Here is a 26,796-nt window from a genome sequence, read left to right on the forward strand (position 1 = left end):
AGCTGAAAATTGCAGGCAGGAAAATGGAAAAAAAAGTGACGCTCTCAGTGCAGTGACACCTCTTCCTTGGGAGAGCGGCAGCCCGGCCGAATTTCTCAAGGGAAATCTGTTGTGACGCAGTTTGGATCCCTTGATCTGCAGTCCTTGGTGATGAATTTTGCGGCCTGACGTTGACCCTCGATCTCGAGTCTCTGTGTGTGTGTGTGTGTGTGTGTGCATGTGTGTGTGTGTGTGTGTGTGTGTGTGTGCGTGTGTGTGTGTGTGGACTCGGAAGCCGCCTCTGCCTGTGTGTGTGTGTGGGGGGGGGGGGGGTGCGTGTGTGTGTGTCCGTGGTAGTAAATATTAATAAACAGGCTCCGAAAGTTTGTGATGTCAGCCGCTGATCTGAAAGTGTAGGCCCTTTGTTTCGATCAGTGCATGTCAGCGCGCAGCATGCATTGACTTCGGTTCTAAAAATAGGTAGATCAGTGGTCGCTGCCCTTGCTACAAGGGATATAACTCTAACGATTGTTTGGGGAGAGCTCAAGCTCAACTTGGGAAAGGCCGCTGTCTTTTTTGTTGGTGATTTTTGCGGTGTGGGTCGAGTCACAGCTGTTACGCTTGTTGTGTTAGGTTATGGATCCTAATAGGTTGTCTATGGGGAAAAAACGCCTAAAGTTTATTCAGGTTAGTGTTTTGTTACATTTGTTTCTTGTTTCTTTTTCAGAATTGTTTGGGTTTGTTTTTTTTATCACAATTAAAAATCTGGATCACGAAAAAATTTAATTTACAAACGGGCCAAATGTTTACCATAAAAGCACTCAGTCTTTGTCAAAATATAATATTCCGAGTCGTTCTTAATTCATATTTGATAATTGGTTTTTACTTTTTAAGGCATCCCTGTTCACTGAACATTGTGTTTCACATCATCAATCAACATATGTCACTGGGCATGGGCATTGTCTTTAAAAATAGGTCCCAGGGGAGTAAATACTTGAAATATAATTATGCAGTTTGACGTGGTACAGTATATGACACTAAACATGGAATATAATACAAACTCCTCCTGCCAGTACTATTACATGTAAGAATGTTTACGATGAAAGTTCCTGTAATAATGTACAACAGAACAGTATCGGTATCAGTAGCTCAAGGAGGCGTCACTGCTTTCTGTCAAATCCATATAGGCTACACCACATCTGCCAAGCATTCAGTCAGGCCTTGAAGGAAAAAAAAGTAAATAAATAAAATACATAAAATACTACTACTACTAATAATAATATTTAATTATAAGGCACAAAATCTTGATGAAGTCAACTCTAAGTCTAAGCGCAAAAAACAAAAAAAAGACAACGATGATAAATAAGCAAATAAATGTAAAACATGCAGACACACATTCACACATACACGCATACACATACATGCATAAGAGATATGCAACAAACATGCAGTTTCACAGATATGAAAGCACAATCAAATACAAATAAACATACATGAGCCCCAACACACACACACACATTACCCTACCCCCCCTCCCCCATCCCCCCCTCCTACATACACTCATTTCTAGACTATGTATCACAGCTTCCAACACACACACACACACACACACACACACACACACACACACACTTGTACAAGCACACACACATACGCCCATATCCCCCACCCCCAACCCCACACATATATATACAAATATATATATGCATACCCGCACATTCCAATATTCCGTTGCTCCCACATTGTAGACATGCATACACGCACATACCACACGCATGCACGCACACACATGCACAGAGCTCTCCTGACAAGTGTGTACACTTACACCCTCGCACACGCACACAAACACACAGACACACAAACACATACATACACACACGCACAGAGACTGTCACTGACTGGCCGCAAGAGGGGTGGGAAAAGATCTCTGATGCCAAGAACGTGGTGTCTAGTGTGTTGCTTAGTCTGTTGTATTTGGAAAAGCCCACAGAGACTCTGTTCCGTTTTGAAGAAATTTGTGCAATGTTGGTTTGGGAATGATGTCTAAATTTGTTTGATTTGCAAAGCAACAACAGACACAGTTAAAGAAGAAAAAAGTGAATTTTGTTCTCATTTCCAACAATGATTTGATAAGAATATAAGTTAAGACCATGGTGGTTGTTTTTTTCGTTTCTTTTTTAAAAGCAGACTTCTATACTAAAGAATGAAAACCAGTAGAATCTGTTCAGTAATTCTCATTGAGCTGTCAGTTCTATAGCAATTATCAGGTTTTTTTCTATTAGTTGTACCAGCTGTATGCATTATCAGAAGCTGTATGATGTGGTGATAAATTTTAGGTATCACAATGTAAATTCAGTGTTGTGGTGATCCAGGGATGTGATGTTGATAGTGTGTGGTGTTCCAGGTGTCCGCTCGTGATGTGATTCAGCTGGAGCTTCACCCCTTCCTCAGCCCCTCCCATGTGTGTCATTTTGACCGCAACTGGTTCCTCCCCCGTCACATGCAGGTCAGTCTGTGACTTTGTCTTCACTTTTGTCTCTCCTGTCTCTTTTCACCTTCACTTTCACCTGTCTTCTTCACCTTAAGATCTCTCTCTCTCTCTCTGTGTCTCTGTCTCTGTCTCTTGCTCTCTCTCTCTCTCTCTCTCTCTCTCTCTCTCTCTCTCTCTATATATATATATATATATATATATATATATATCTGTCTGTCTGTCTGTCTTTACTTTCATATTGTATGTACCACTTTTGCCTTCACTTTCATGTCTGTCTTCACCTTCATGCCTTTCATTTTTATCTGTGTCTTCATTTTCATTACTTACTCTGACTTAATTTAATCAGTCTATAAACAGATCTGTCTTCACCTTCGTCTCTTGTCTGTCTTCACCTTCAACTCTGTCTTGGTTTTCATCAATCTATGTCTTAATTTCATCAGTCTAAAAGTCTATCTCCACTTTCACCTCTGTTTTGGTTTCCATAAATCTATGTCTTAATTTCATCAATCTAAATATCTATCTTCACTTTCATCTCTGTTTTGGTGTCCATCAATCCATGTCTTAATTTCATTAGTCTAAAAGTCTTTCTTTACCTTCATCTCTTTGTCTTCACCTTCTTGCTCTGTTCTCTCCTTTGTATGTCACTCTAAATGTCTGTCTTCATTTTATCTGTGTCAGTGTCTGTCTCTTTGTCTTCACCTTCATCAACCCATCCAAGTGTGGAACTCTCTATCTTCATCTCTTAGAAATATATCTTTGTACTAGTATTTTTGTAGTCCTGTTTTAACGCATTGTGTATTTTATGTAGTTTTGGTCTTAGATGTGATGGCATTTTTCAGTACCATGATGGAATTCACACTCATTTCTCTGTGTGTGGTTTTTGTTGTTGTTGTTGTTTTTGGTGTAAATTACAAATAAATGAGTGCACATTGTTGATTTGTGTAGCTAACTAATTGTGTTTCTGACTCTCCCTGTGTGTGTGTGTGTGTGTGTGTGTGTGTGTGTGTGTGTGTGTGTGTGTGTGTGTGTGTGTTTCTGACTCTCCCTGTGTGTGTGTGTGTGTGTGTGTGTGTGTGTGTGTGTGTGTGTTGTGTTTGCACAGGAAGTAGAAGAACTGTTAAAACCAGTACTGACCAACTATGTGACATGGGACAACAGATTGTTGAAAGACAAAGGGTTTCATAAATTAAGCCAGAGTTGTCTTCAAGGTGAGTCCTGTCTTCCTGTCCTCTTCTGTATCTTGTCTTCTGGGTCAGTGTTCATATCCTCTGTATCTTGTCTTCTGGGTCAGTGTTAATGTCTTCTGTGTCTTGTCTTCTGGGTCAGTGTTCCTGTCCTCTTCTGTATCCTGTCTTCTGCGTCAGTGTTCCTGTCCTCTTCTGTATCCTGTCTTCTGCCTCAGTGTTCCTGTCCTCTTCTGTATCTTGTCTTTTGTATCTTGTCTTCTGGGTCAGTGTTCCTGTCCTCCTGTATCCTGTCTTCTGCGTCAGTGTTCCTGTCCTCTTCTGTATCCTGTCTTCTGCCTCAGTGTTCCTGTCCTCTTCTGTATCTTGTCTTTTGTATCTTGTCTTCTGGGTCAGTGTTCCTGTCCTCTTCTGTATCTTGTCTTTTGTATCTTGTCTTCTGCGTCAGTGTTCCTGTCCTCTTCTGTATCCTGTCTTCTGCCTCAGTGTTCCTGTCCTCTTCTGTATCTTGTCTTTTGTATCTTGTCTTCTGGGTCAGTGTTCATGTCTTTTGTATCTTGTCTTCTGGGTCAGTGTTCATGTCTTTTGTATCTTGTCTTCTGCGTCAGTGTTCCTGTCCTCTTCTGTATCTTGTCTTCTGGGTCAGTGTTCCTGTCCTCTTCTGTATCTTGTCTTCTGGGTCAGTGTTCCTGTCCTCTTCTGTATCTTGTCTTTTGTATCTTGTCTTCTGGGTCAGTGTTCATGTCTTTTGTATCTTGTCTTCTGGGTCAGTGTTCATGTCTTTTGTATCTTGTCTTCTGCGTCAGTGTTCCTGTCCTCTTCTGTATCTTGTCTTCTGTATCTTGTCTTCTGGGTCAGTGTTCATGTCCTCTTCTGTATCCTGTCTTCTGCGTCAGTGTTCCTGTCCTCTTCTGTATCTTGTCTTTTGTATCTTGTCTTCTGGGTCAGTGTTCATGTCTTTTGTATCTTGTCTTCTGGGTCAGTGTTCATGTCTTTTGTATCTTGTCTTCTGGGTCAGTGTTCCTGTCCTCTTCTGTATCTTGTCTTCTGTATCTTGTCTTCTGGGTCAGTGTTCATGTCCTCTTCTGTATCCTGTCTTCTGCGTCAGTGTTCCTGTCCTCTTCTGTATCTTGTCTTTTGTATCTTGTCTTCTGGGTCAGTGTTCATGTCTTTTGTATCTTGTCTTCTGGGTCAGTGTTCATGTCTTTTGTATCTTGTCTTCTGGGTCAGTGTTCCTGTCCTCTTCTGTATCTTGTCTTTTGTATCTTGTCTTCTGGGTCAGTGTTCATGTCTTTTGTATCTTGTCTTCTGGGTCAGTGTTCATGTCTTCTGTATCTTGTCTTCTGTGTCAGTGTTCCTGTCCTCTCCTGTGTCTTGTATTCTGTATCTTGTCTTCAGTGTCCGTGTTCCTGTCCTCTTCTGTATCTTGTCTTCTGTGTCAGTGTTCCTGTCCTCCTGTATCTTGTCTTCTGTGTCAGTGTTCCTGTCCTCTCCAGTGTCCTGTATTCTGTATCTTGTCTTTTGTGTCAGTGTTTCTGTCCTCTTCTGTATCTTGTCTTTTGTGTCAGTGTTTCTGTCTTCTTCTGTATCTTGTTTTCTGGATCACTGTTCCTGTCCTCTTCTGTATCTTGTCTTCTGTATCTTGTCTTCTGGGTCAGTGTTCCTGTCCTCCCCATCATTGTTGTTATTTGTTTTCTGATCTGGTTGGATGTGAGCCTGCCACCACAACTAATTAAAAGGAAACGTTTTACTTTTTTTGTGAGTACATTGTGCATTGTTAAATTTAATGACTGCTTCAGGGTCAAGCGTACGAGTGGGGTTCACACTGAAACAGAAGAGAGAAAACCAGTGTCTCCTCAACAGGTCCTCATCTGATTCCGGTCAGTGTCCTGGCAGTGCCCAGTTAGAAATGGTATCACTGTGGGCACAAAAGGACTCCAGTTCTTTTTAATAACTGCTCAGCAGGCTTGTCTCTCTTATTCTTTGTTTCTTCCTCTCTTTCTGCACTGTTGTTTTTGATCAAGAGATGAGTTTTATAGAGATAGGTGTATGCTTGAAAGCCAGTAATTTTAGGCAATAGGGTCTTGGGAAGCTGAGGGGAAACCTGTTATAATAACTGCTTGCAAAGTGACGTCGCAACTGTGTACAAACTATTTCTAAACGTGTGTGTGTATGTGTGTGTGGACAGGAGGTAGTTTGACAGGTGACATGTGGGCTTGTCATCAGCACTGCTTGATGCTGTGCTGTATGTGTTTGTGTGTGTGTGTGTGCGTGTGGTAGGGAGATTGACAGGTGTCAGGTGGATCAGTTGTCAGTGTTGCTGAATGGAAACTTTGTGCAGTGCAGTGTTGATTCATTCTATAAAGCCTGACCTGACCTGAGGTTTGATGGCACACCATTTATCACAAACCCATCAAGTTACTGTAAACACAAGACATTTTTTCCTCATAATCTGCACTGTTTCAATGATATTGCTCCCACTTCCTCAATCACAACAAGGCCCAGGTTCATCCATCAGTCTCAGTACTGGCAATCTCAAGGGAACTATTGATGCTTGATCACTAGGAGACCACATACCAGAGGAGATGCCCCATTGCTGCTGAGTCACTTCCGTAAACACCGGGACATGTTTAGAGCACAGTGATGTTTAGCAGGCTGTGGTGTGGTCAGATGCTCAGAATGGGCCTCACTGTAGAGAATTCTATGATCTATGTTTCATTACATGCCAGTATAAGTCTTAGTTTGGACTAAATTACATTGTATTGCATGGGAATATATTGAATTATCCTGCATTGTATGGTATTGTTTACTGAATTTCATTGTATGGTAATATTACAGTGATCTTTAGGAAGCTTTGGTGTTGTCAGGTGCTCAGAAAGCAGAATGGAGGAAGCCCACATCTACAAGACTGAGAAGTATGCTAGCTTAGCCAGCAGCCTGAGAGAATCTGGCGTCCAAGCCAAAGTCCTTGCCATAGAGATTGGTGCAAGAGAGTTTGTGAGTGCATCTGCCCACAGCCTCATGAAACAGCTGTCGATTTCTGGCAGAGAGAGGACATGGGCTCTCAAGGCAATGGCAGAAGCAGCAGAAAAGAGTTCCATCTGGATCTGGTCGAGGAGAAATGAAAGTAAACTTCATAAGGATTAAATTTTCCCTACTCAAACTAGGCGTCAGATAGCTCAGTGGTTAAAACGTCTGCCAGAAAAGTTGACTCAGTCCTTAAGTGGCGACCACACTGGAGGCACGGGTTTGAACCTGCTGAGGACCAGGAAAAAAAAAGAAAAGGTGGCAATACAAGGGCATCCAGGAGTCATGACCTGGGTGCGGCCCGGCCCCCTTAGAGTGTAAGGAATTCAGGGCCGAAACACTTGACTGAGAGGGGCTTCTTCTCTGAAGACCTTGTACTGTCCAGCTCTCCCTAGAGTTTCTTATCACTGCTCAGAATGGGCCTCCCTTTAACCCTTTCGCTGCCAGAAAAATAAAATTTAATTGAAATCTATTTGCCAGGGTTTTTTCACAAAAAACGGGTATAAATTTTCCAAAAATTCTGTGCTCTTTGTTATTGGAGAAAGACCCATAAAAGTATACATTTTCTGAAAGGTAAATGAATAAAGAATACAAAACACATGCTGTTTTCCCATTTTATATATTTTTAGTGACATGCTGTTGTTTTGAAATCAGTGTTTTGTTTTTTGTCACATTTTCAACTTGTTCATTACAAACATTAGTCAGGTAATTTGCACAAAAACATCATATTTTCTGGACAAATGGATATCTGCAAACACAAAATCATACTAGAACAACCACAATATATATATATATATTTTTAAGAGATAGATACACAATACATTGTGACTTCTCCAAGTGATAAGATGGATGTGAGGCCACGCCCCCTCAATCTCCACCCCCCTCCTCTTCACCCCTCTCACACAGTCACTTGATTCAGTTCTCATCAGACCGCGTTGGCTGCGTGCCAAGAATACCACTCTGCTGCTAATTCGGTCATGTTCTGTCGACTGCTAACATCTGTACAGCCGGCATCACTCACTGATTGTCGCAACTTGGCCACTCTTTTGATTGCTCCATTTATTTTCTATCAGATCGTCCTATAAATGTTCATCACTATCTTCTCCGAATTTACGCTTCAATTCTTTCTGAGCATCAGCTAAAGAAAGAAATCTTGGTTGATTTAGTTCGTCACGATCGCATGTCTTGAGCATGGCGTCAGTCCGACATTTTGTTGAGCAAGCGAGGAGAGAAGTCAGGCAAACATTTGGACAGTGACCCAACCAAAACGTTCAAATAAAGGACTGCTTCATGACGTAGATGGGGTTTCTAGCTATGAATAGAATCTAGAGAGATTCCCCAGGCTAAAGCTACCACTATTTTTGTCAACGAAGTGAATGCAAACCAGGGAAAGTCAGAATATTTTGATAAGTTCTCGTCATTGTGGCAGCGAAGCATACATGCTTGCCATGACGAGTTATCTCGTCATGCAGGCAGCTCTGTGATACATGTTCTATGCATTCCAGTATAAGTCTCAGTTTGTACTGCGTTACATTGTAATTTATGGTAATATACTGCATTACTTTGTATTGTATGGTGATGCATCTTCAAGTTGTAGAAGTTTGCTATGTTGTATTATGTTGTCAGGGTACCGGTGGCGGGGTATTCAGTCAGTGAAGCTGGTGGCCTATGTATGCCCACGACTGCAGGGCTCTGCACACACAGTCAACTCTGCTTTTGGCAAGGTAGCTGCACATGGCTTTCTCCTCATCTTGCTTCCCTCTTTTTGTGTCAGTCCATGGCTGTCTGTCAGGCAGTGTTGGTTGAACTTCCCTCTTTGTGTGTCAATCCATGGCTCTCTGTCAGTCTGTGTTGGCTGAACTTCCCTCTTTGTGTGTCAGTCCATGGCTCTCTGTCAGTCTGTGTTGGCTGAACTTCCCTCTTTGTGTGTCAGTCCATGGCTCTCTGTCAGTCTGTGTTGGTTGAACTTCCCTCTTTGTGTGTCAGTCCATGGCTGTCTGTCAGTCTGTGTTGGTTGAACTTCCCTCTTTGTGTGTCAATCCATGGCTCTCTGTCAGGCAGTGTTGGTTGAACTTCCCTCTTTGTGTGTCAGTCCATGGCTGTCTGTCAGTCTGTGTTGGTTGAACTTCCCTCTTTGTGTGTCAATCCATGGCTGTCTGTCAGTCTGTGTTGGTTGAACTTCCCTCTTTGTGTGTCAATCCACGGCTCTTTGTCAGTCTGTGTTGGTTGAACTTCCCTCTTTGTGTGTCAGTCCATGGCTGTCTGTCAGTCTGTGTTGGTTGAACTTCCCTCTTTGTGTGTCAGTCCATGGCTGTCTGTCAGTCTGTGTTGGTTGAACTTCCCTCTTTGTGTGTCAGTCCATGGCTCTCTGTCAGTCTGTGTTGGTTGAACTTCCCTCTTTGTGTGTCAATCCATGGCTGTCTGTCAGTCTGTGTTGGTTGAACTTCCCTCTTTGTGTGTCAGTCCATGGCTGTCTGTCAGTCTGTGTTGGTTGAACTTCCCTCTTTGTGTGTCAGTCCATGGCTGTCTGTCAGGCTGTGTTGGTTGAACTTCCCTCTTTGTGTGTCAATCCATGGCTGTCTGTCAGTCTGTGTTGGTTGAACTTCCCTCTTTGTGTGTCAGTCCATGGCTGTCTGTCAGTCTGTGTTGGTTGAACTTCCCTCTTTGTGTGTCAGTCCATGGCTCTCTGTCAGTCTGTGTTGGCTGAACTTCCCTCTTTGTGTGTCAATCCACGGCTCTCTGTCAGTCTGTGTTGGTTGAACTTCCCTCTTTGTGTGTCAGACCATGGCTGTCTGTCAGTCTGTGTTGGCTGATGTACTACATTCTAATGGCTACTGACACAGCATGTCAATGTGTGCATGCTTTTTTAAATAACAAGCTGTTTACACATGGACAGTGCTGACCATTTTACATCTGTCATGTTGACAGCTGCTTCACAGTGGAGAGGGTGCAGACCACACTGACATCAGCCAATATTTCCTGCCAGTGTCATCAACCATCACCACGCATACCACCACCACCACCACTACCACGAACAACACCAAAATGAGGGTGGTGTCGTCGGTGCCGTTGATCAGCCAGTGTTCCTGTGGTGCAGCCAGCACCCAGGCTAGTGCAGACTCTGCGAGGACTGACGTCACACATGGTGCTGGTCACTGTCACGGTGCAGACTGTGTGAGGACTGACGTCACGCATGGTGCTGGTCACCGTCACGGTGCAGGCTGTGTGAGGACTGACGTCACGCATGGTGCTGGTCACCGTCACGGTGCAGGCTGTGTGAGGACTGACGTCACACATGGTGCTGGTCACCGTCACGGTGCAGGCTGTGTGAGGACTGACGCCACACATGGTGCAGACTGTGTGAGGACTGACGTCACACATGGTGCAGGTCACCGTCACGGTGCAGACTGTGTGAGGACTGACGTCACACATGGTGCAGGTCACCGTCACGGTGCAGGCTGTGTGAGGACTGACGTCACACATGGTGCAGACTGTGTGAGGACTGACGTCACACATGGTGCAGACTGCGTGAAGACTGACGTCACACATGGTGCAGGTCACCGTCACGGTGCAGACTGTGTGAGGACTGACGTCACACATGGTGCTGGTCACCATCACATGTGAGTGCCTTCGTCAACACTGTGCACGGTCCCTTTGTCTTTGTTGAGTGCTTGGCCTGTGTGTTTGTGAGACTGCATGTTGTTGCATGTGTGGTGTGTATCTCTGCGTGTGTGTGTGTGTGCATGCGTGTGTGCTTGTGTGTGTGTGTGTGTGTGTGTGTGTGTGTGTTCGTGCATGCATGCGTGTGTGCACATTTGCACACTTGTGTGTGTGAACGTGAGTAGGTGTATGCAAGTTCATTAAGTGTGTCTCATTTGTTACAATATTTTATATCAACCACATACCCTCTATTTATCTTTCACTTTGTTATGCTGTAATGTATTTACTTATTTATTTGTTTATTGTGTTTGATTTGATGTTAGTTTTGACTGAAAGTTAAGGCATGGTCTCAAGGCCAGACCAGCATGCTGGTTTTATTCAGAGGGCAGGCATCTGCTGTGTTTTTTAGAAGTAGATCAGTGTGGTGTGGCTTATGATATGGGTCAGCCTGCACACTTTGACACCTCCTTCACACTGAAACTGAAAACCATTATTCTCTGTTTTTAGGGTGTGTTTTCTTTTTTCTTTTTTTTAATTCTATCTTTGGGTTTACAGTTTTAAACATAGTGTCACAAGAGGTCTTCTCATTGATAGTTTGACATCATAATATCATACATTCATATTGATGTAATGTACAAAGATGTTTTGTTTTTTCTTTTGCAACTGGACGCTTAAGTAAATAAACTAAATCAAGACATACATGAAATCACACAGACTTATGATGACATAGATACACACACACACACACACACACACACACACACACAAGCTCGTGTTACACGTCTGCACATGGGAACAAGATGATTAGCACAAGGGAGGGGGAAAAAAAGTGGGGGTATTTTAATTTTTTCACGAGGAAAAGAAAATACACCGTATGTACTATGATATCTTTTATTCAGTTGAATACGAGAATATTATAGATTCAGATAAGATAGTTTTTAGCCATGTTAAACATGCACATCATCAAACAGTGGTGTATAGAAGAACCAACTATTGGTAAATTTGTTATATTCAGAATTGATTACAGCAATATACTTTTCAATATAATATCATATTTTTATATATAAAAGGATTAAAAAATGGTATTTATTCATTTTACATTTGTATACGAAAAATTTTGCGAGTTGAATTACCAGATGAAAGGCATCATCTGACTTGAATTTTTCCAAATAACCAAAGAGTATGAATGATTTACTGACTTTGAACTCTGTGACTGAGTGTGAGGTGAAGACATTTCTCATTCAGAGTTCCTTCAAATTGTAGCCAGAAGGAGTGCACCCGTTTGCAGTTCCAAAAAGTATGCTGCATATTTTCTTTTTCTCGCTTGCAAAAGGTACAAGTATCTTCGATTTCTAAACCAATATTCTTCAAAATTATATTTGTTGCTAGAATCCTATGAACTGATCTGATCTGAAACCACTTTAATTTAATTTCTTTTCTTTCTTTTTTTTTTGTATTTTCTTCAGAACTATTTTCCAGTTGATGTCTCCCTGACATTTGTTGTTCCATATCTGACAAAAATTAGGAAGGTCTTTTCCCTGACCCAGTAGATCGTCGTATTTACGGCTACCTTTTTGTACTGAATATAGTTCAGTCAAAAAGGCGGGGAACTGCATTCTCATATTACTCTCTATTTGTATGCTTGATTTTAGCAAGACAATTTTGATCACTTTCAGTAAACCTGCATTGGAAGGGAAATTTGTGGTTATGTTAGACTTTTCTGGAAATTCCACATATGACATGAGGTTACTGTTTTCTTGATAAAGATCTGCAACATTACAGATGCCCTCTCAAATCCATTCCCTTTTGTTTAGTTCAAGATTATTCAAAACAAATTTGTTATTATAAAATATTGGTTCAGCCAACATTTGTGCTTCATTTTGTGGCCAAATCATGTTTGCAAAATCTTTCAAGGCATTAAAGACATCCTTCCAAAACACATTTTTCTCATAACGAGTAAAATAATTTGGTCCATATCTATGCCTATGAAAGATCCTCAGCATAAAGTGGCAAGACAGGGTTTCCAACCTCCAGGTCCTAGAGAGGAGCAGCCTGCCCAGCATGGAAAGCCTGCTGATCCAGTGCCAGCTATGCTGGACAGGACACGTTGTCCACATGACAGACAGCAGGATACCGAAGATGCTCTTGTATGGCCAGCTGAAGGAAGGCCACCATGACGTTAGAAGACCCTGCCTCAGAGCCTGTGACATAGACATTGCTTCCTGGGAAACTGGTGCCCTTGACTGCTCTCGCTGGAGGATGCTGTGCTCTCGTGTCATAAAGACATTTGAAAGCAAGAGAACGCTGGCCATTAAGGAGAAGCATGAGCGAAGGAAGCAGGGCTCAACTTCTGGAGACGTTTTCCCTTGCAACACCTGTGGGAAGTGCTGCGCATCCAGAATCAGCCTCTTCTCCCATATGAGGACACACACCGACAGATAAGCCTGCCTGCCTACTCATCCATCGGTCCAGCGGGAGACTCCATCCATCAGTGTTTCTGTTACTCTTTGGTATTGCCCCATGTCCATGGGTTATTGGACTGAACTTGAACTGTATTGTGAGGAGCTTGCTGTCAAACCATGTGACATACTGTGTATTACACATTAACACTGGTCATCTTGATTAGTTTGAAATCACAGCCTACTTCAGTTGTCCCACTGGCTACTTCTGTAGTCACGTCTGCTTCCAGTTTTCTGGCTGGCAACAGTACGATTAGTTTTCACCAGTATTTTTTTTCAAACAGTATAGTGACTGCCAGAGTCTGTTAATGGAGCAGTTTGTTATTTTTGAAAATTATAAGATTGATATTCAGGGTTTTCAAAAGATTAGTTTGACAGAAAATATTTAAGACAGAAACTGAAAATACACTGTTCGGAAAACACTGACTCCTGGTACTGACAACATCCTGATTGTCAGCCTGATATCAAAGCCATCGGGAGTTGTAAAACACAGCTGTTGTCGCTTTTGTATGAGCCAGCACATCACAGGTGCAAACAGATCTTATCATCCTCACTTACTGTATAGTTTATTAAACAAGAGGCAAAGCCTTCATGGGTCAAAAGATCACTTGTGTGAAAGCAGACAGTGTAAGACCTTCACACTTAGTGTAAACACAATAGCTTCTCTGTGTCTTGAGTCATGTTTTTAAATGTAACATTTTAAATGAGTCAGATGACATAATTGAAATGGGATAATAGGTCTGATTCCCAATCATAATTTTGTTAGAAAGCGCTGATGAGGACAGGGACAGTTTGAAACTGACAGATTTGTATTATGATCATAAAACATTGAAATGTTGGAAAATACTTTGACACATCTGTATTATCATCATAAAACTTTACAGTGCCAGTAGGACTTTGACAGATTTGTGTCATATAACTTTGCAGTGCCAGTATCTTTGACAGATCTGTATTATCATCATAAAACTTTACAGTGCCAGTAGGACTTTGACAGATTTGTATCCTAAAACTTTGCAGTGCCAGTATCTTTGACAGATCTGTATTATCATCATAAAACTTTGCAATACCAGTAGGTCTTTGACAGATCTGTATTATCATCATAAAACTTTGCAATACCAGTAGGACTTTGACAGATCTGTATTATCATCATAAAACTTTGCAATACCAGTAGGACTTTGACAGATCTGTATTATCATCATAAAACTTTGCAATACCAGTAGGACATTGACAGATCTGTATTATCATCATAAAACTTTGCAATACCAGTAGGACTTTGACAGATCTGTATTATCATCATAAAACTTTGCAATACCAGTAGGTCTTTGACAGATCTGTATTATCATCATAAAACTATGCAATACCAGTAGGACTTTGACAGATCTGTATTATCATCATAAAACTTTGCAATACCAGTAGGTCTTTGACAGATCTGTATTATCATCATAAAACTTTGCAATACCAGTAGGTCTTTGACAGATCTGTATTATCATCATAAAACTTTGCAATACCAGTAGGTCTTTGACAGACCTGTATTATCATCATAAAACTTTGCAATACCAGTAGGTCTTTGACAGATCTGTATTATCATCATAAAACTTTGCAATACCAGTAGGTCTTTGACAGATCTGTATTATCATCATAAAACTTTGCAATACCAGTAGGTCTTTGACAGATCTGTATTATCATCATAAAACTTTGCAATACCAGTAGGTCTTTGACAGATCTGTATTATCATCATAAAACTTTGCAATACCAGTAGGTCTTTGACAGATCTGTATTATCATCATAAAACTTTGCAATACCAGTAGGTCTTTGACAGATCTGTATTATCTACCCAGATTCAAACATTCGACTCTTGGCCACCATTCTTTCTCTCTGGAATGAACTTCCTCATTTGCTTTGTCAAGTCTAGACACTCAGCTCTTTCAAGTCTGGCCTTAAAACCCACCTCTTCCCAAAATAGCCTCCCTTTCCGGCCTCTCCCTTGTCTTCAGTTTCTCCAGTTTTAGAGTTATGCATGCCTGTGAATGACTGGTGCAAAAGCGCTTTGATTTGTCTCTGCACAAGATTCATTGCTATATAAATACCATTATTATTATTATTATTGTTATCATCATCATAAAACTTTGCAGTGCCAGTAGGACTTTGACAGATCTGTATTATTATCATTAAACTTTGCAATGCCAGTAGTTGTTGGCTAGCTCACAACTTACGGTTGACCAAACACTTGTTTCCAGTGGTGAGCAAAAATTGGATAGAAAATGTTCACTTTGTACATAGTGATAACCCCACTCCACCTTTCCCCTCTTTCCCCACCTTGCTCTGAAGATGACTTTCCTGCTATGTTGTCACCAAAACAAAGTACACCTATTTGGATGTTTGGGTATAGCATCAGTCAACACAGCACTAACTGGTGAAATTAGGTTTTTAATTTTAATTTTTAAAGTTCAAACTTATGATGTTGTTCTGCACAAACTGCATTTGTTGGTTCAGTCTTGTTTATGATGTTGTTCTGCACAAACTGCATTTGTTGGTTCAGTCTTGGTTCTAATGGGTTTTTTTTTATCACACAAGTTTGAACATTGTAATTCAAAGACTATACATCTTAGTGTCAATTTTCATCATCATACTGCTCTTGTGTTTGATTTGATGCTGTCTGTCTATGTCTTTGTCTGCCTACCTGTCTGTTAGTGTCTCATCCTCCTTTTTTTTCACTTTTCCATGCCTCTTTTTTTCCTTCTGATGTCACTTTGCATCTTCACACTTCTACATATTTTTTAAATCTGACAATAGTAATTTAGTTCCTTAATAAAATAAATAGGATAGCATAGCAACCATGTGTAATGTGTGTGTTCTGCATCAGCATGGTATTGAAGGGGTCATAGACACAGCATTCAAATTTTGCATGATTTTATTCTGTCTCATCCTGCATCTATGTACATGTCTGTAAGGTTTATTTTAGTTATTCATTCCTAATTAAGTAATCTAAGTACATGGTTTTGATGTTATTATTTTTGTTTTTGTTTTTAATTTCCTTTTTGAGTGGAGGAATTGAGGGAGTAAACATCAAGGCAGAGAAAAATGAATAATTATTTATTATAATAATATTGTAATTAGTTTATATTATACGTGATTTAATTACAGGAACGATTATGTATCTGATATGTAAAGAGATTTACCACAGTATGACACTGATAGTTTTGTACAAGTTTGTCTTTTGTATGTATAGTTGGTGCAGTGCACAGCTGCTAACATTTGATATCACTGATTTAATCAGTAACTTGTATTTTGTTTCTGACAGCCTGAAGAAGAGAGAGGAGAGGCATCAGCAGCTGTTAAAGACACTGAGACCGAAAGCCAGAGAAAGAAGGGAGTTCTCTGGAGAAGAAACAGCTGTCACCACCGCAGCCATCACTGGTGCGAAGCGTTCAGATGGACAGGACAGATTAGTAGACAGGGTGGAACTACAAGTCAAGAAGTCAGAGCTCTTAGAGACACCATTATCGCCTGAACTGGACCCACCAGGTAAACAGAGAACATTAGAGTCCATAGAGATACCATCATCACCTGAATTGGACCCACCAGATAAACAGAAAACATTAGACTTAGAGTCCTTTGAGACACCAGCATTGCCTGAACTGGACCCACCAGATAAACAGAGAACATTGGAGTCCTTAGAGACACCAGCATCACCTGAACTGGACTCACCAGATAAACAGAGAACATTGGACTTAGAGTCCTTAGAGACACCAGCATCACCTGAACTGGACTCACCAGATAAACAGAGAACATTAGAGTCCTTAGAGACACCATCATCACCTGAACTGGAGTCACTAGATAGACAGACAAGGGTAGCATTGAAGCCCAGGAACAAATGGAAGACTTCTGAGCTGGGGTCTGGAGACAGACAGAAGTTGGATGACAGAGAGCTGTCCACCTGGGGTGGAAGAGAGAGATTGACGTCACCCATGGAGTCCATCCCTGGCACTGGTGATTTACAAGACCAGGAGTTACCTGACCTCACTGACCCGGAGATCAAGGTCTTGACTTGTGTTGGTGCTCAAGGACACACACAGAAAATGTCCCTGTTTAGGTCTAAAGAGTCCCACAGCTCCCCATTGTCAAGGAACACCACTGTCTCAAAACAGAACGCCCAAAGTGCAAACAGTAGTGAGGTCACTGTCTGCAACAACACATCCAAGTCCCAGTGTGATCCGAAGACCAAAGCCAGCATTTCAAACCTTTCACCTTCATCAAGATGTATTCAACTTGAGCATTCCAAACAGTTACCCAAACCTGTCATTCAGGTGGTGGATATTGATTTGGGGTTCTCATCTCCAGAATCACCCTCAAAGAAAAACTATTCACCTTCTTCAAAAAGCGGGGTGAAAAGAGCAGCCAGCAGTCTGCAGACTGACAGTGATCACGGACCGCTCAGTACAGATGGCAAAGCAGTGACAGACGGAGGGAAATCAAGTCAAAGTGGAAAGATGTCAGAAAATCAGTGCAGTAAAGACAGCCAACATTCACTGTATCATGATAGAAGTAAGCGGAGAAAGTATGCATCACCTGATGAGAAAACAGCTCCAAAGACAAGGACTGAAATAGGTACATCAAAAGGACTGAAAAAGGCCACAAAGAGGGGATTGTGTTCCCTCAGCTCACACCGTCCTAGTGCCTTCTCACTGCACAGGCCATTGTTCCAGACACCTAAAAGCACTTGTGGCGGTTCCGTCCCCAAACAGAAGTGTCCACCTCTCAGCTGTGAAGACGCAGGTACCTTGACACAGCATCAGTGTCCTCACTCCTGTCAGCCATCCTTCACACAAAGCACTGACCCCAGTCTTCATCAACAACCAACACATACCCCCGGTCCAGAAGTGAGAAAAAGAAGCACTCACAAAAGTCCCAGTTCCCCTGTGTCTGGCAGTCCTGATCATCCGCCCAGCAACACTGGGCATCCCCGTCACACCCTTGCTGGCTGGTCGTCGTCAGGCACCAGCACAGACAGCAGGAAGCGGAGAGGCAGGCACAGCTCAGGCACCAGCACAGACAGCAGGAAGCGGAGAGGCAGGCACAGCTCAGGCACCAGCACAGGCAGCGCCGGAACAGCACAGAAAGCCAGGGACAAAGGACGCTCAAAGTGGACAGCGAGAAAGAGAGGTCACTCCAGCAACAGGTCACGGTGGTTGTCTCCCTCAGCAAGTCTGCAAGACAAACCTTGTGGGCAGAGCAGCAGCAAGTTGGTCTGTGACTCCTCAGACACCCTGCCTGTGATACACTACTCCCGCCCTTCTGCGTCCTCTTCATCCCATGAAGCTTTGTTTTCTGTCATTGATCTTCACTTTAGAGGACATCAGTCAGGTTGTAAGCCAAAGATGCCTTGCTATGAAAAGACATCAGTTGGGTATCTGGGCAGTTCTAAGGCATCAGTGACTCAGCCAGGAAATGCCAGCACCCCGAAAACTGCAGGGGTTCAATCAGCAAGTCCCAGCTCCCCCAAGATCGGAGATACCCAGCCAGGAAGTCCCTGCATCCCCAGTGCCTCGGGTACCCAGCCAGGCCCATCCACCCCAAAGAGATCAGGCCCATCCACCCTAAAGAGATCAGGTCCGTCCTCCCCAAAGAGATCAGGTCCGTCCTCCCCAAAGAGATCAGGTCCATCCACCCCAAAGAGATCAGGTCCATCAGGCCCATCCACCCCAAAGAGATCAGGTCCATCAGGCCCCACCTCCCCAAAGAGATCAGGTCCGTCCTCCCCAAAGAGATCAGGTCCGTCCTCCCCAAAGAGATCAGGTCCATCAGGTCCATCCTGCCCAAAGAGGTCAGGTCCATCCACCCCAAAGAGATCAGGTCCATCCTCCCCAAAGAGATCAGGTCCATCCACCCCAAAGAGATCAGGTCCATCCTCCCCAAAAAGACCAGGCCCCTCCACCCCAAAGAGACCAGGCCCCTCCACCCCAAACAGACCAGGCCCGTCCACCCCCTCCACCCTAAAGAGACCAGGCCCCTCCACCCCAAAGAGATCAGGTCCGTCCTCCCCAAAGAGATCAGGGACTGCAGTGCACAGTCTTCATGGCAGCAAGTGGGATGGCATGCTGTGTCAGAAATGGGCACAGAAGGAGTGGAGCGACAGCTGCTCAGATGACTGGCTGCCTCCTCTGGATGTGCCCTACGTTTATGGCAGTGATGGTAGGCACCAGTCAGTAGGCAGCAAGGCCAGAGAAAATCCTGATCACACACCAACGGTGGCCTGTCCACAGAAACAGTCTGATGACAGTAGTGTGTCAACAGAGGGAGAAGTCTGCCCCTCTGCCCAGTCAGCAGCACTAGACAGCAGCAACAAAGGACCGTGTGCTGGGCAGTCAGGAGGTCAGTTAGGCAGGGTGGCAGCAGGCAAGAGGCACGTCCCTTCATCTTCAGAGAACAGTCCTCAGCACACTGCAAAACGCTGCCGACACAGCTCTGGGGAGAGAAGTCCGCTGACCAGCCTGACGGAGAGCAATGAGGCCAGGGAGCTCCAGGACCCTGCCAGCTCCAGTGGGTGAGTGGCTGCACACTGACGGGTTGGCTGTCTTCACAGTCTGAAGTCAGCAAAAGTTTGTTTTTCAGGGAGGTGTCACTGCATTCAGACAAATCCATATATGCTGTATACACCACATCAGCTAGCCAGATACTTGACCAGCAGGAAAACCAAACACACTTGTCAGGCCTTGAGTGTATGCATTTATTGCACATTTATACCTGTCAGAGTCGGTTTCTCCTTCAGAATTTTGCCAGAGGACAGCCGTGTTGTTGTCAGTTCTTTTTCATTGAACCAAGTGTGTGCTGCATACTGGACCATGGTTTATTATCTCACCTGATTGACTAGACACTAAGTTTGATTTTCTGGTCCAACTTAGCAGAAAGGTGGAGACTGGGGGTGGGATTTGAACACAGACCCTCGTGGACACTGTATGTCAGTGTCTGCTCAAGTCTTGGAAAACCATTTTCAGGGCTGGAAAAGTTTCAGAAAAATATGCGTTGCACCTGAGGGTCTGGAAAAGTCATGAAATTTGAACAAAACCCTTGATCAGTACCATGTAATAAAGAGCTTAATGTATTTTTTTTTTAATAAAAAAAATTAAAAAATAAACAAAATTAAATGAACAAACAAAAAGTAATGAAAATTGAACATTGGTTTATCTTGCAGACAACTTTTGGTTTGTGTTTGGTATATCTTGCAGACAACTTTCGGCTTGTGTTTGGTATATCTTGCAGACAACTTTCGGCTTGTGTTTGGTATATCTTGCAGACAACTTTCGGCTTGTGTTTGGTATATCCTGCAGACAACTTTTGGCTTGTGCTGGCTTGTGTTTGGTATATCCTGCAGACAACTTTTGGCTTGTGCTTGGTATATCTTGCAGACAACTTTCGGCTTGTGTTTGGTATATCTTGCAGACAACTTTCGGCTTGTGTTTGGTATATCCTGCAGACAACTTTTGGCTTGTGCTTGGTATATCTTGCAGACAACTTTCGGCTTGTGTTTGGTATATCTTGCAGACAACTTTCGGCTTGTGTTTGGTATATCTTGCAGACAACTTTCGGCTTGTGCTTGGTATATCTTGCAGACAACTTTCGGCTTGTGCTTGGTATATCTTGCAGACAACTGTTTGGTATATCTTGCAGACAACTTTCGGCTTGTGTTTGGTATGGAAATATGCATTCAGGTCTGGGACAGGTCTGGAAAAAGTCAGAAATGTTGTTTGGTCACATCTATGGGAACCCTGTATACTTATAGGCCCAGCTGGCTTGGCTTATATCATAGATTGACATAAGTTTACAGTTGGACCAACAGCAGAGTGAGGCTTAAGGTGAGTGGTTTCTCCACTGTAGTGGGAATTCATTTATAGCTTTGTCTTTTGTGAAGGACTGTTTATTCAACTCAAACTGGGAAGCAAGATTGCACTGGGTCTTAGTGCTGCCCGTCCCCAGTGCCGACTGTCGTGAAGCCCTCTTCGCTAGGAGAGTAGGGATGTTGTCACAACCCCCTAGGGAAGAGATGGAGAGCTGTTTTTAAACCTGACACCCCTCCCTAGTCACCAGACAACACAGACACCAGATACAGGCGTTTCTCTACCACACAGTTTTATTCTCTTCCGCTCTCTCTTTCTCAAGCGCTCAGGTGGAAATTAAGTATTGAATAATATTTTGGTTCTGATTTACAAACGCAACCATGCACACACAGCTTATACTTGAACAAAAAACCCCAATAAAATACATACACTATAACTGCAAAAATGGCCAGAATTCACTAAAAAATCAATCACCTTACTTATCTCAGATATTCTGTCATGTGATGCTGTCAGCAGATGATGATGATGTGACTGGATGCTGTCATGTGACGCTGTCAGCAGATGATGATGATGTGACTGGATGCTGTCATGTGACGCTGTCAGCAGATGATGATGATGATGTGACTGGATGCTGTCATGTGACGCTGTCAGCAGATGATGATGATGTGATGATGCTGTCATGTGATGCTGTCAGCAGATGATAATGATGTGATGATGCTGTCATGTCATGCTGTCAGCAGATGATGATGATGATGTGATGATGCTGTCATGTGATGCTGTCAGCAGATGATGATGATGATGTGATGATGCTGTCATGTCATGCTGTCAGCAGATGATGATGATGATGTGATGATGCTGTCATGTCATGCTGTCAGCAGATGATGATGATGATGTGATGATGCTGTCATGTGATGCTGTCAGCAGATGACAATGATGTGACTGGATGCTGTTATGTCATGCTGTCAGCAGATGATGATGATGATGTGATGATGCTGTCATGTCATGCTGTCAGCAGATGATAATGATGTGATGATGCTGTCATGTGATGCTGTCAGCAGATGATGATGATGTGATGATGCTGTCATGTGATGCTGTCAGCAGATGATGATGATGATGTGACTGGATGCTGTTATGTGATGCTGTCAGCAGATGATGATGATGATGTGATGATGCTGTCATGTGATGCTGTCAGCAGATGATGATGATGATGTGACTGGATGCTGTCATGTGATGCTGTCAGCAGATGATGATGATGATGTGATGATGCTGTCATGTGATGCTGTCAGCAGATGACAATGATGTGACTGGATGCTGTCATGTGATGCTGTCAGCAGATGACAATGATGTGACTGGATGCTGTCATGTGATGCTGTCAGCAGATGATGATGATGTGATGATGCTGTTATGTGATGCTGTCAGCAGATGATGATGATGATGTGATGATGCTGTCATGTGATGCTGTCAGCAGATGATGATGATGTGATGATGCTGTTATGTGATGCTGTCAGCAGATGATGATGATGTGATGATGCTGTTATGTGATGCTGTCAGCAGATGACAATGATGTGACTGGATGCTGTCATGTGATGCTGTCAGCAGATGATGATGATGATGTGATGATGCTGTCATGTGATGCTGTCAGCAGATGATGATGATGTGATGATGCTGTTATGTGATGCTGTCAGCAGATGACAATGATGTGACTGGATGCTGTCATGTGATGCTGTCAGCAGATGATGATGATGTGATGATGCTGTCATGTGATGCTGTCAGCAGATGACAATGATGTGACTGGATGCTGTCATGTGATGCTGTCAGCAGATGATGATGATGTGACTGGATGCTGTCATGTGACGCTGTCAGCAGATGATGATGATGTGACTGGATGCTGTCATGTGATGCTGTCAGCAGATGATGATGATGTGATGATGCTGTCAGCAGATGATGATGATGATGTGACTGGATGCTGTCATGTGATGCTGTCAGCAGATGATGATGATGTGATGATGCTGTCAGCAGATGATGATGATGTGATGATGCTGTTATGTGATGCTGTCAGCAGATGATGATGATGTGACTGGATGCTGTCATGTGATGCTGTCAGCAGATGATGATGATGTGATGATGCTGTCATGTGATGCTGTCAGCAGATGATGATGATGATGTGACTGGATGCTGTCATGTGATGCTGTCAGCAGATGATGATAATGATGTGATGATGCTGTCATGTGATGCTGTCAGCAGATGATGATGATGATGTGATGATGCTGTCATGTGATGCTGTCAGCAGGTGCCTGGCGTCACTAAGTGACCAGCAGGTGAGGAAACTGGTGGAGAGTTTCAAACCTGACCTGATCGCCATCTCCCGCGGCACGCTGCACTGCCATCGCCACCAACTGTACCAGCAGGGCGGCCACACCAGACGTGAGTGTGTATTGTTGTTGGTGCTGTTGGATCCGGTGATGCATTCACAGAGACATGGGATTTTTGTAGAACCCTTGACCACAAATAGCTGGATCAGTTGGTGCATTCACAGAGACATGGGATTTTTGTAGAGCCCTTGACCACAAATAGCTGGATCAGTTGGTGCATTCACAGAGACATGGGATTTTTGTAGAACCCTTGACCACAAATAGCTGGATCAGTTGGTGCATTCACAGAGACATGGGATTTTTGTAGAACCCTTGACCACAAATAGCTGGATCAGTTGGTGCATTCACAGAGACATGGGATTTTTGTAGAACCCTTGACCACAAATAGCTGGATCAGTTGGTGCATTCACAGAGACATGGGATTTTTGTAGAACCCTTGACCACAAATAGCTGGATCAGTTGGTGCATTCACAGAGACATGGGATTTTTGTAGAACCCTTGACCACAAATAGCTGGATCAGTTGGTGCATTCACAGAGACATGGGATTTTTGTAGAACCCTTGACCACAAATAGCTGGATCAGTTGGTGCATTCACAGAGACATGGGATTTTTGTAGAACCCTTGACCACAAATAGCTGGATCAGTTGGTGCATTCACAGAGACATGGGATTTTTGTAGAGCCCTTGACCACAAATAGCTGGATCAGTTGGTGCATTCACAGAGACATGGGATTTTTGTAGAGCCCTTGACCACAAATAGCTGGATCAGTTGGTGCATTCACAGAGACATGGGATTTTTGTAGAGCCCTTGACCACAAATAGCTGGATCAGTTGGTGCATTCACAGAGACATGGGATTTTTGTAGAACCCTTGACCACAAATAGCTGGATCAGTTGGTGCATTCACAGAGACATGGGATTTTTGTAGAACCCTTGACCACAAATAGCTGGATCAGTTGGTGCATTCACAGAGACATGGGATTTTTGTAGAGCCCTTGACCACAAATAGCTGGATCAGTTGGTGCATTCACAGAGACATGGGATTTTTGTAGAACCCTTGACCACAAATAGCTGGATCAGTTGGTGCATTCACAGAGACATGGGATTTTTGTAGAACCCTTGACCACAAATAGCTGGATCAGTTGGTGCATTCACAGAGACATGGGATTTTTGTAGAGCCCTTGACCACAAATAGCTGGATCAGTTGGTGCATTCACAGAGACATGGGATTTTTGTAGAACCCTTGACCACAAATAGCTGGATCAGTTGGTGCATTCACAGAGACATGGGATTTTTGTAGAACCCTTGACGGCAAATAGCTGGATCAGTTGGTGCATTCAGAAAGACCAGCAAAAAGTAATGAAATTATATTTTGACTTTGATTTATGCGCGCACAGACACACACACACACACACACACACACACACACACACATATAATATTATGGAGGACCAGGTAAGTGATATGTTTGGCTGTTTGACTGTTTACAGGTAACCTTGATTTCAAGGTAAGTGATGTTTGACTGTTGACAGGTAACCTTGATTTCAAGGTAAGTGATGTGTTTGACTGTTGACAGGTAACCTTGATTTCACGTCCAACTTGAGGTTTTTTGCCAGCGGCCAGGAAGATGCTGTGATGGATGTCCTCATGACACTTTTCAACCACCTCCAGTTAAAGGTCAGTGTGGTGCTGTAACAGGCAGTGTGGTGTGTGGTGCTGTAACAGGCAGTGTGGTGTGTGGTGCTGTAACAGGCAGTGTGGTGAGTGGTGCTGTAACAGGCAGTGTGGTGCTGTAACAGGCAGTGTGGTGAGTGGTGCTGTAACAGGCAGTGTGGTGCTGTAACAGGCAGTGTGGTGTGTGGTGCTGTAACAGGCAGTGTGGTGTGTGGTGCTGTAACAGGCAGTGTGGTGCTGTAACAGGCAGTGTGGTGCTGTAACAGGCAGTGTGGTGCTGTAACAGGCAGTGTGGTGTGTGGTGCTGTAACAGGCAGTGTGGTGTGTGGTGCTGTAACAGGCAGTGTGGTGATGTAACAGGCAGTGTGGTGTGTGGTGATGTAACAGGCAGTGTGGTGTAACAGGCAGTGTGGTGTGTGGCGATGTAACAGGCAGTGTGGCGATGTAACAGGCAGTGTGGTGCTGTAACAGGCAGTGTGGTGTGTGGTGCTGTAACAGGCAGTGTGGTGCTGTAACAGGCAGTGTGTTGTGTTGTGCTGTAACAGGCAGTGTGGTGCTGTAACAGGCAGTGTGGTGTGTGGTGCTGTAACAGGCAGTGTGGTGTGTTGTGCTGTAACAGGCAGTGTGATGTGTGGTGATGTAACAGGCAGTGTGGTGATGTAACAGGCAGTGTGGTGTGTGGTGATGTAACAGGCAGTGTGGTGAGTGGTTATGTAACAAGCAGTGTGGTGTAACAGGCAGTGTGATGTGTGGTGATGTTACAGGCAGTGTTTATGTAACAAGCAGTGTGGTGTAACAGGCAGTGTGATGTGTGGTGATGTTACAGGCAGTGTGGTGTAACAGGCAGTGTGGTGCTGTAACAGGCAGTGTGGTGTGTGGTGATGTAACAGGCAGTGTGGTGATGTAACAGGCAGTGTGGTGTAACAGGCAGTGTGGTGTGTGGTGATGTAACAGGCAGTGTGGTGTGTGGTGATGTAACAGGCAGTGTGGTGGAACAGGCAGTGTGGTGTATGGTGATGTAAAAGGCAGTGTGGTGTAACAGGCAGTGTGGTGTGTGGTGATGTAACAGGCAGTGTGGTGTGTGGTGATGTAACAGGCAGTGTGGTGTGTGGTGATGTAACAGGCAGTGTGGTGTAACAGGCAGTGTGGTGATGTAACAGGCAGTGTGGTGTAACAGGCAGTGTGGTGTGTGGTGATGTAACAGGCAGTGTGATGTTGTGTGTGTGCAGGACGTGGACTACCTCCTCAGGGTATTGCTGCCAGAGGCCCTGGCCAGGATCTACAAGCAGGTCACAGGACACTCACTGCCCTGACCTGACCTGACCTGACCTGACCTGTCATCAGCCACTGGCTGTCTGGATGTTGTCACTGACCACCCACTTCATTCCTTCACCATGATGGCAGCAGTGCAGGCAGGACTATCTGTGATGTGTGGACATGATTATTCAAAATTAATGAAAATTGTGATATGTAGACAAAGTGTATACACCCACCCAGTAAAGTGGTGCTGGGTGTGTGATGGTCATGAGTTACTGTGATCTCTTTGGTGTTGTGGACGGAGTGAAGCTGAACCATGTGTGTGTGTTGTCACCGACACCAAGTGTATGTGGATGACAGTAGACATCAGACAACTGAATGAAACCACCCCCATCCCCCCCTGTCAGCTAGAAAGTGTTTTGTTTGTGCATGTATTGAACTGCATTCTTTTTGGTCACAACAGTTTGAGTGAAGTTGAGGGTGCTGTCCCCGCACACAGCACATCCCCACAGTGCAGCACCACCCATTCTTCTGTCTGCAGCTGTCTTTCTTTTACTGTCACACTACATTTTTCTTGCTGTCCCCGCACACAGCACATCCCCACAGTGCAGCACCACCCATTCTTCTGTCTGCAGCTGTCTTTCTTTTACTGTCACACTACATTTTTCTTGCTGTCCCTGCACACAGCACGTCGTCACATTGCAGCACCACCCATTCTTCTGTCTGCAGCTGTCTTTCTTTTACTGTCACACTACATTTTTCTTGCTGTCCCTGCACACAGCACATCCCCACAGTGCAGCACCACCCATTCTTCTGTCTGCAGCTGTCTTTTACTGTCACACTACATTTTTCTTGCTGT

The 26,796-nt window shown here is 43.7% G+C and overlaps 1 protein-coding gene across 3 annotated transcripts; it reads left to right on the forward strand.

The window, feature by feature from the left end:
• Positions 1-527: 527 nt before the first annotated feature.
• On the forward strand, positions 528-26,412 carry LOC143281346 (uncharacterized). Of its 3 annotated transcripts, XM_076586550.1 has the most exons (11): positions 528-666; positions 2,384-2,485; positions 3,573-3,678; positions 5,454-5,534; positions 8,308-8,405; positions 9,610-10,301; positions 16,102-17,790; positions 17,836-19,344; positions 22,923-23,059; positions 24,583-24,683; positions 25,910-26,412. In XM_076586550.1, exons 1-11 carry the CDS (start codon positions 616-618, stop codon positions 25,991-25,993), a joined length of 4,650 nt encoding a protein of 1,549 aa, XP_076442665.1. In that variant the 5' UTR covers positions 528-615; the 3' UTR covers positions 25,994-26,412. The 3 variants fall into 3 exon arrangements, with proteins under 3 accessions (XP_076442665.1, XP_076442663.1, XP_076442664.1); XM_076586548.1 differs by having other exon boundaries at positions 16,102-19,344; XM_076586549.1 differs by having other exon boundaries at positions 16,102-19,344; positions 22,926-23,059.
• Positions 26,413-26,796: the final 384 nt, after the last annotated feature.

The sequence above is a fragment of the Babylonia areolata genome, chromosome 4, assembly GCF_041734735.1.
Source record: "Babylonia areolata isolate BAREFJ2019XMU chromosome 4, ASM4173473v1, whole genome shotgun sequence".
NCBI classification, from domain to species: domain Eukaryota; kingdom Metazoa; phylum Mollusca; class Gastropoda; order Neogastropoda; family Buccinidae; genus Babylonia; species Babylonia areolata.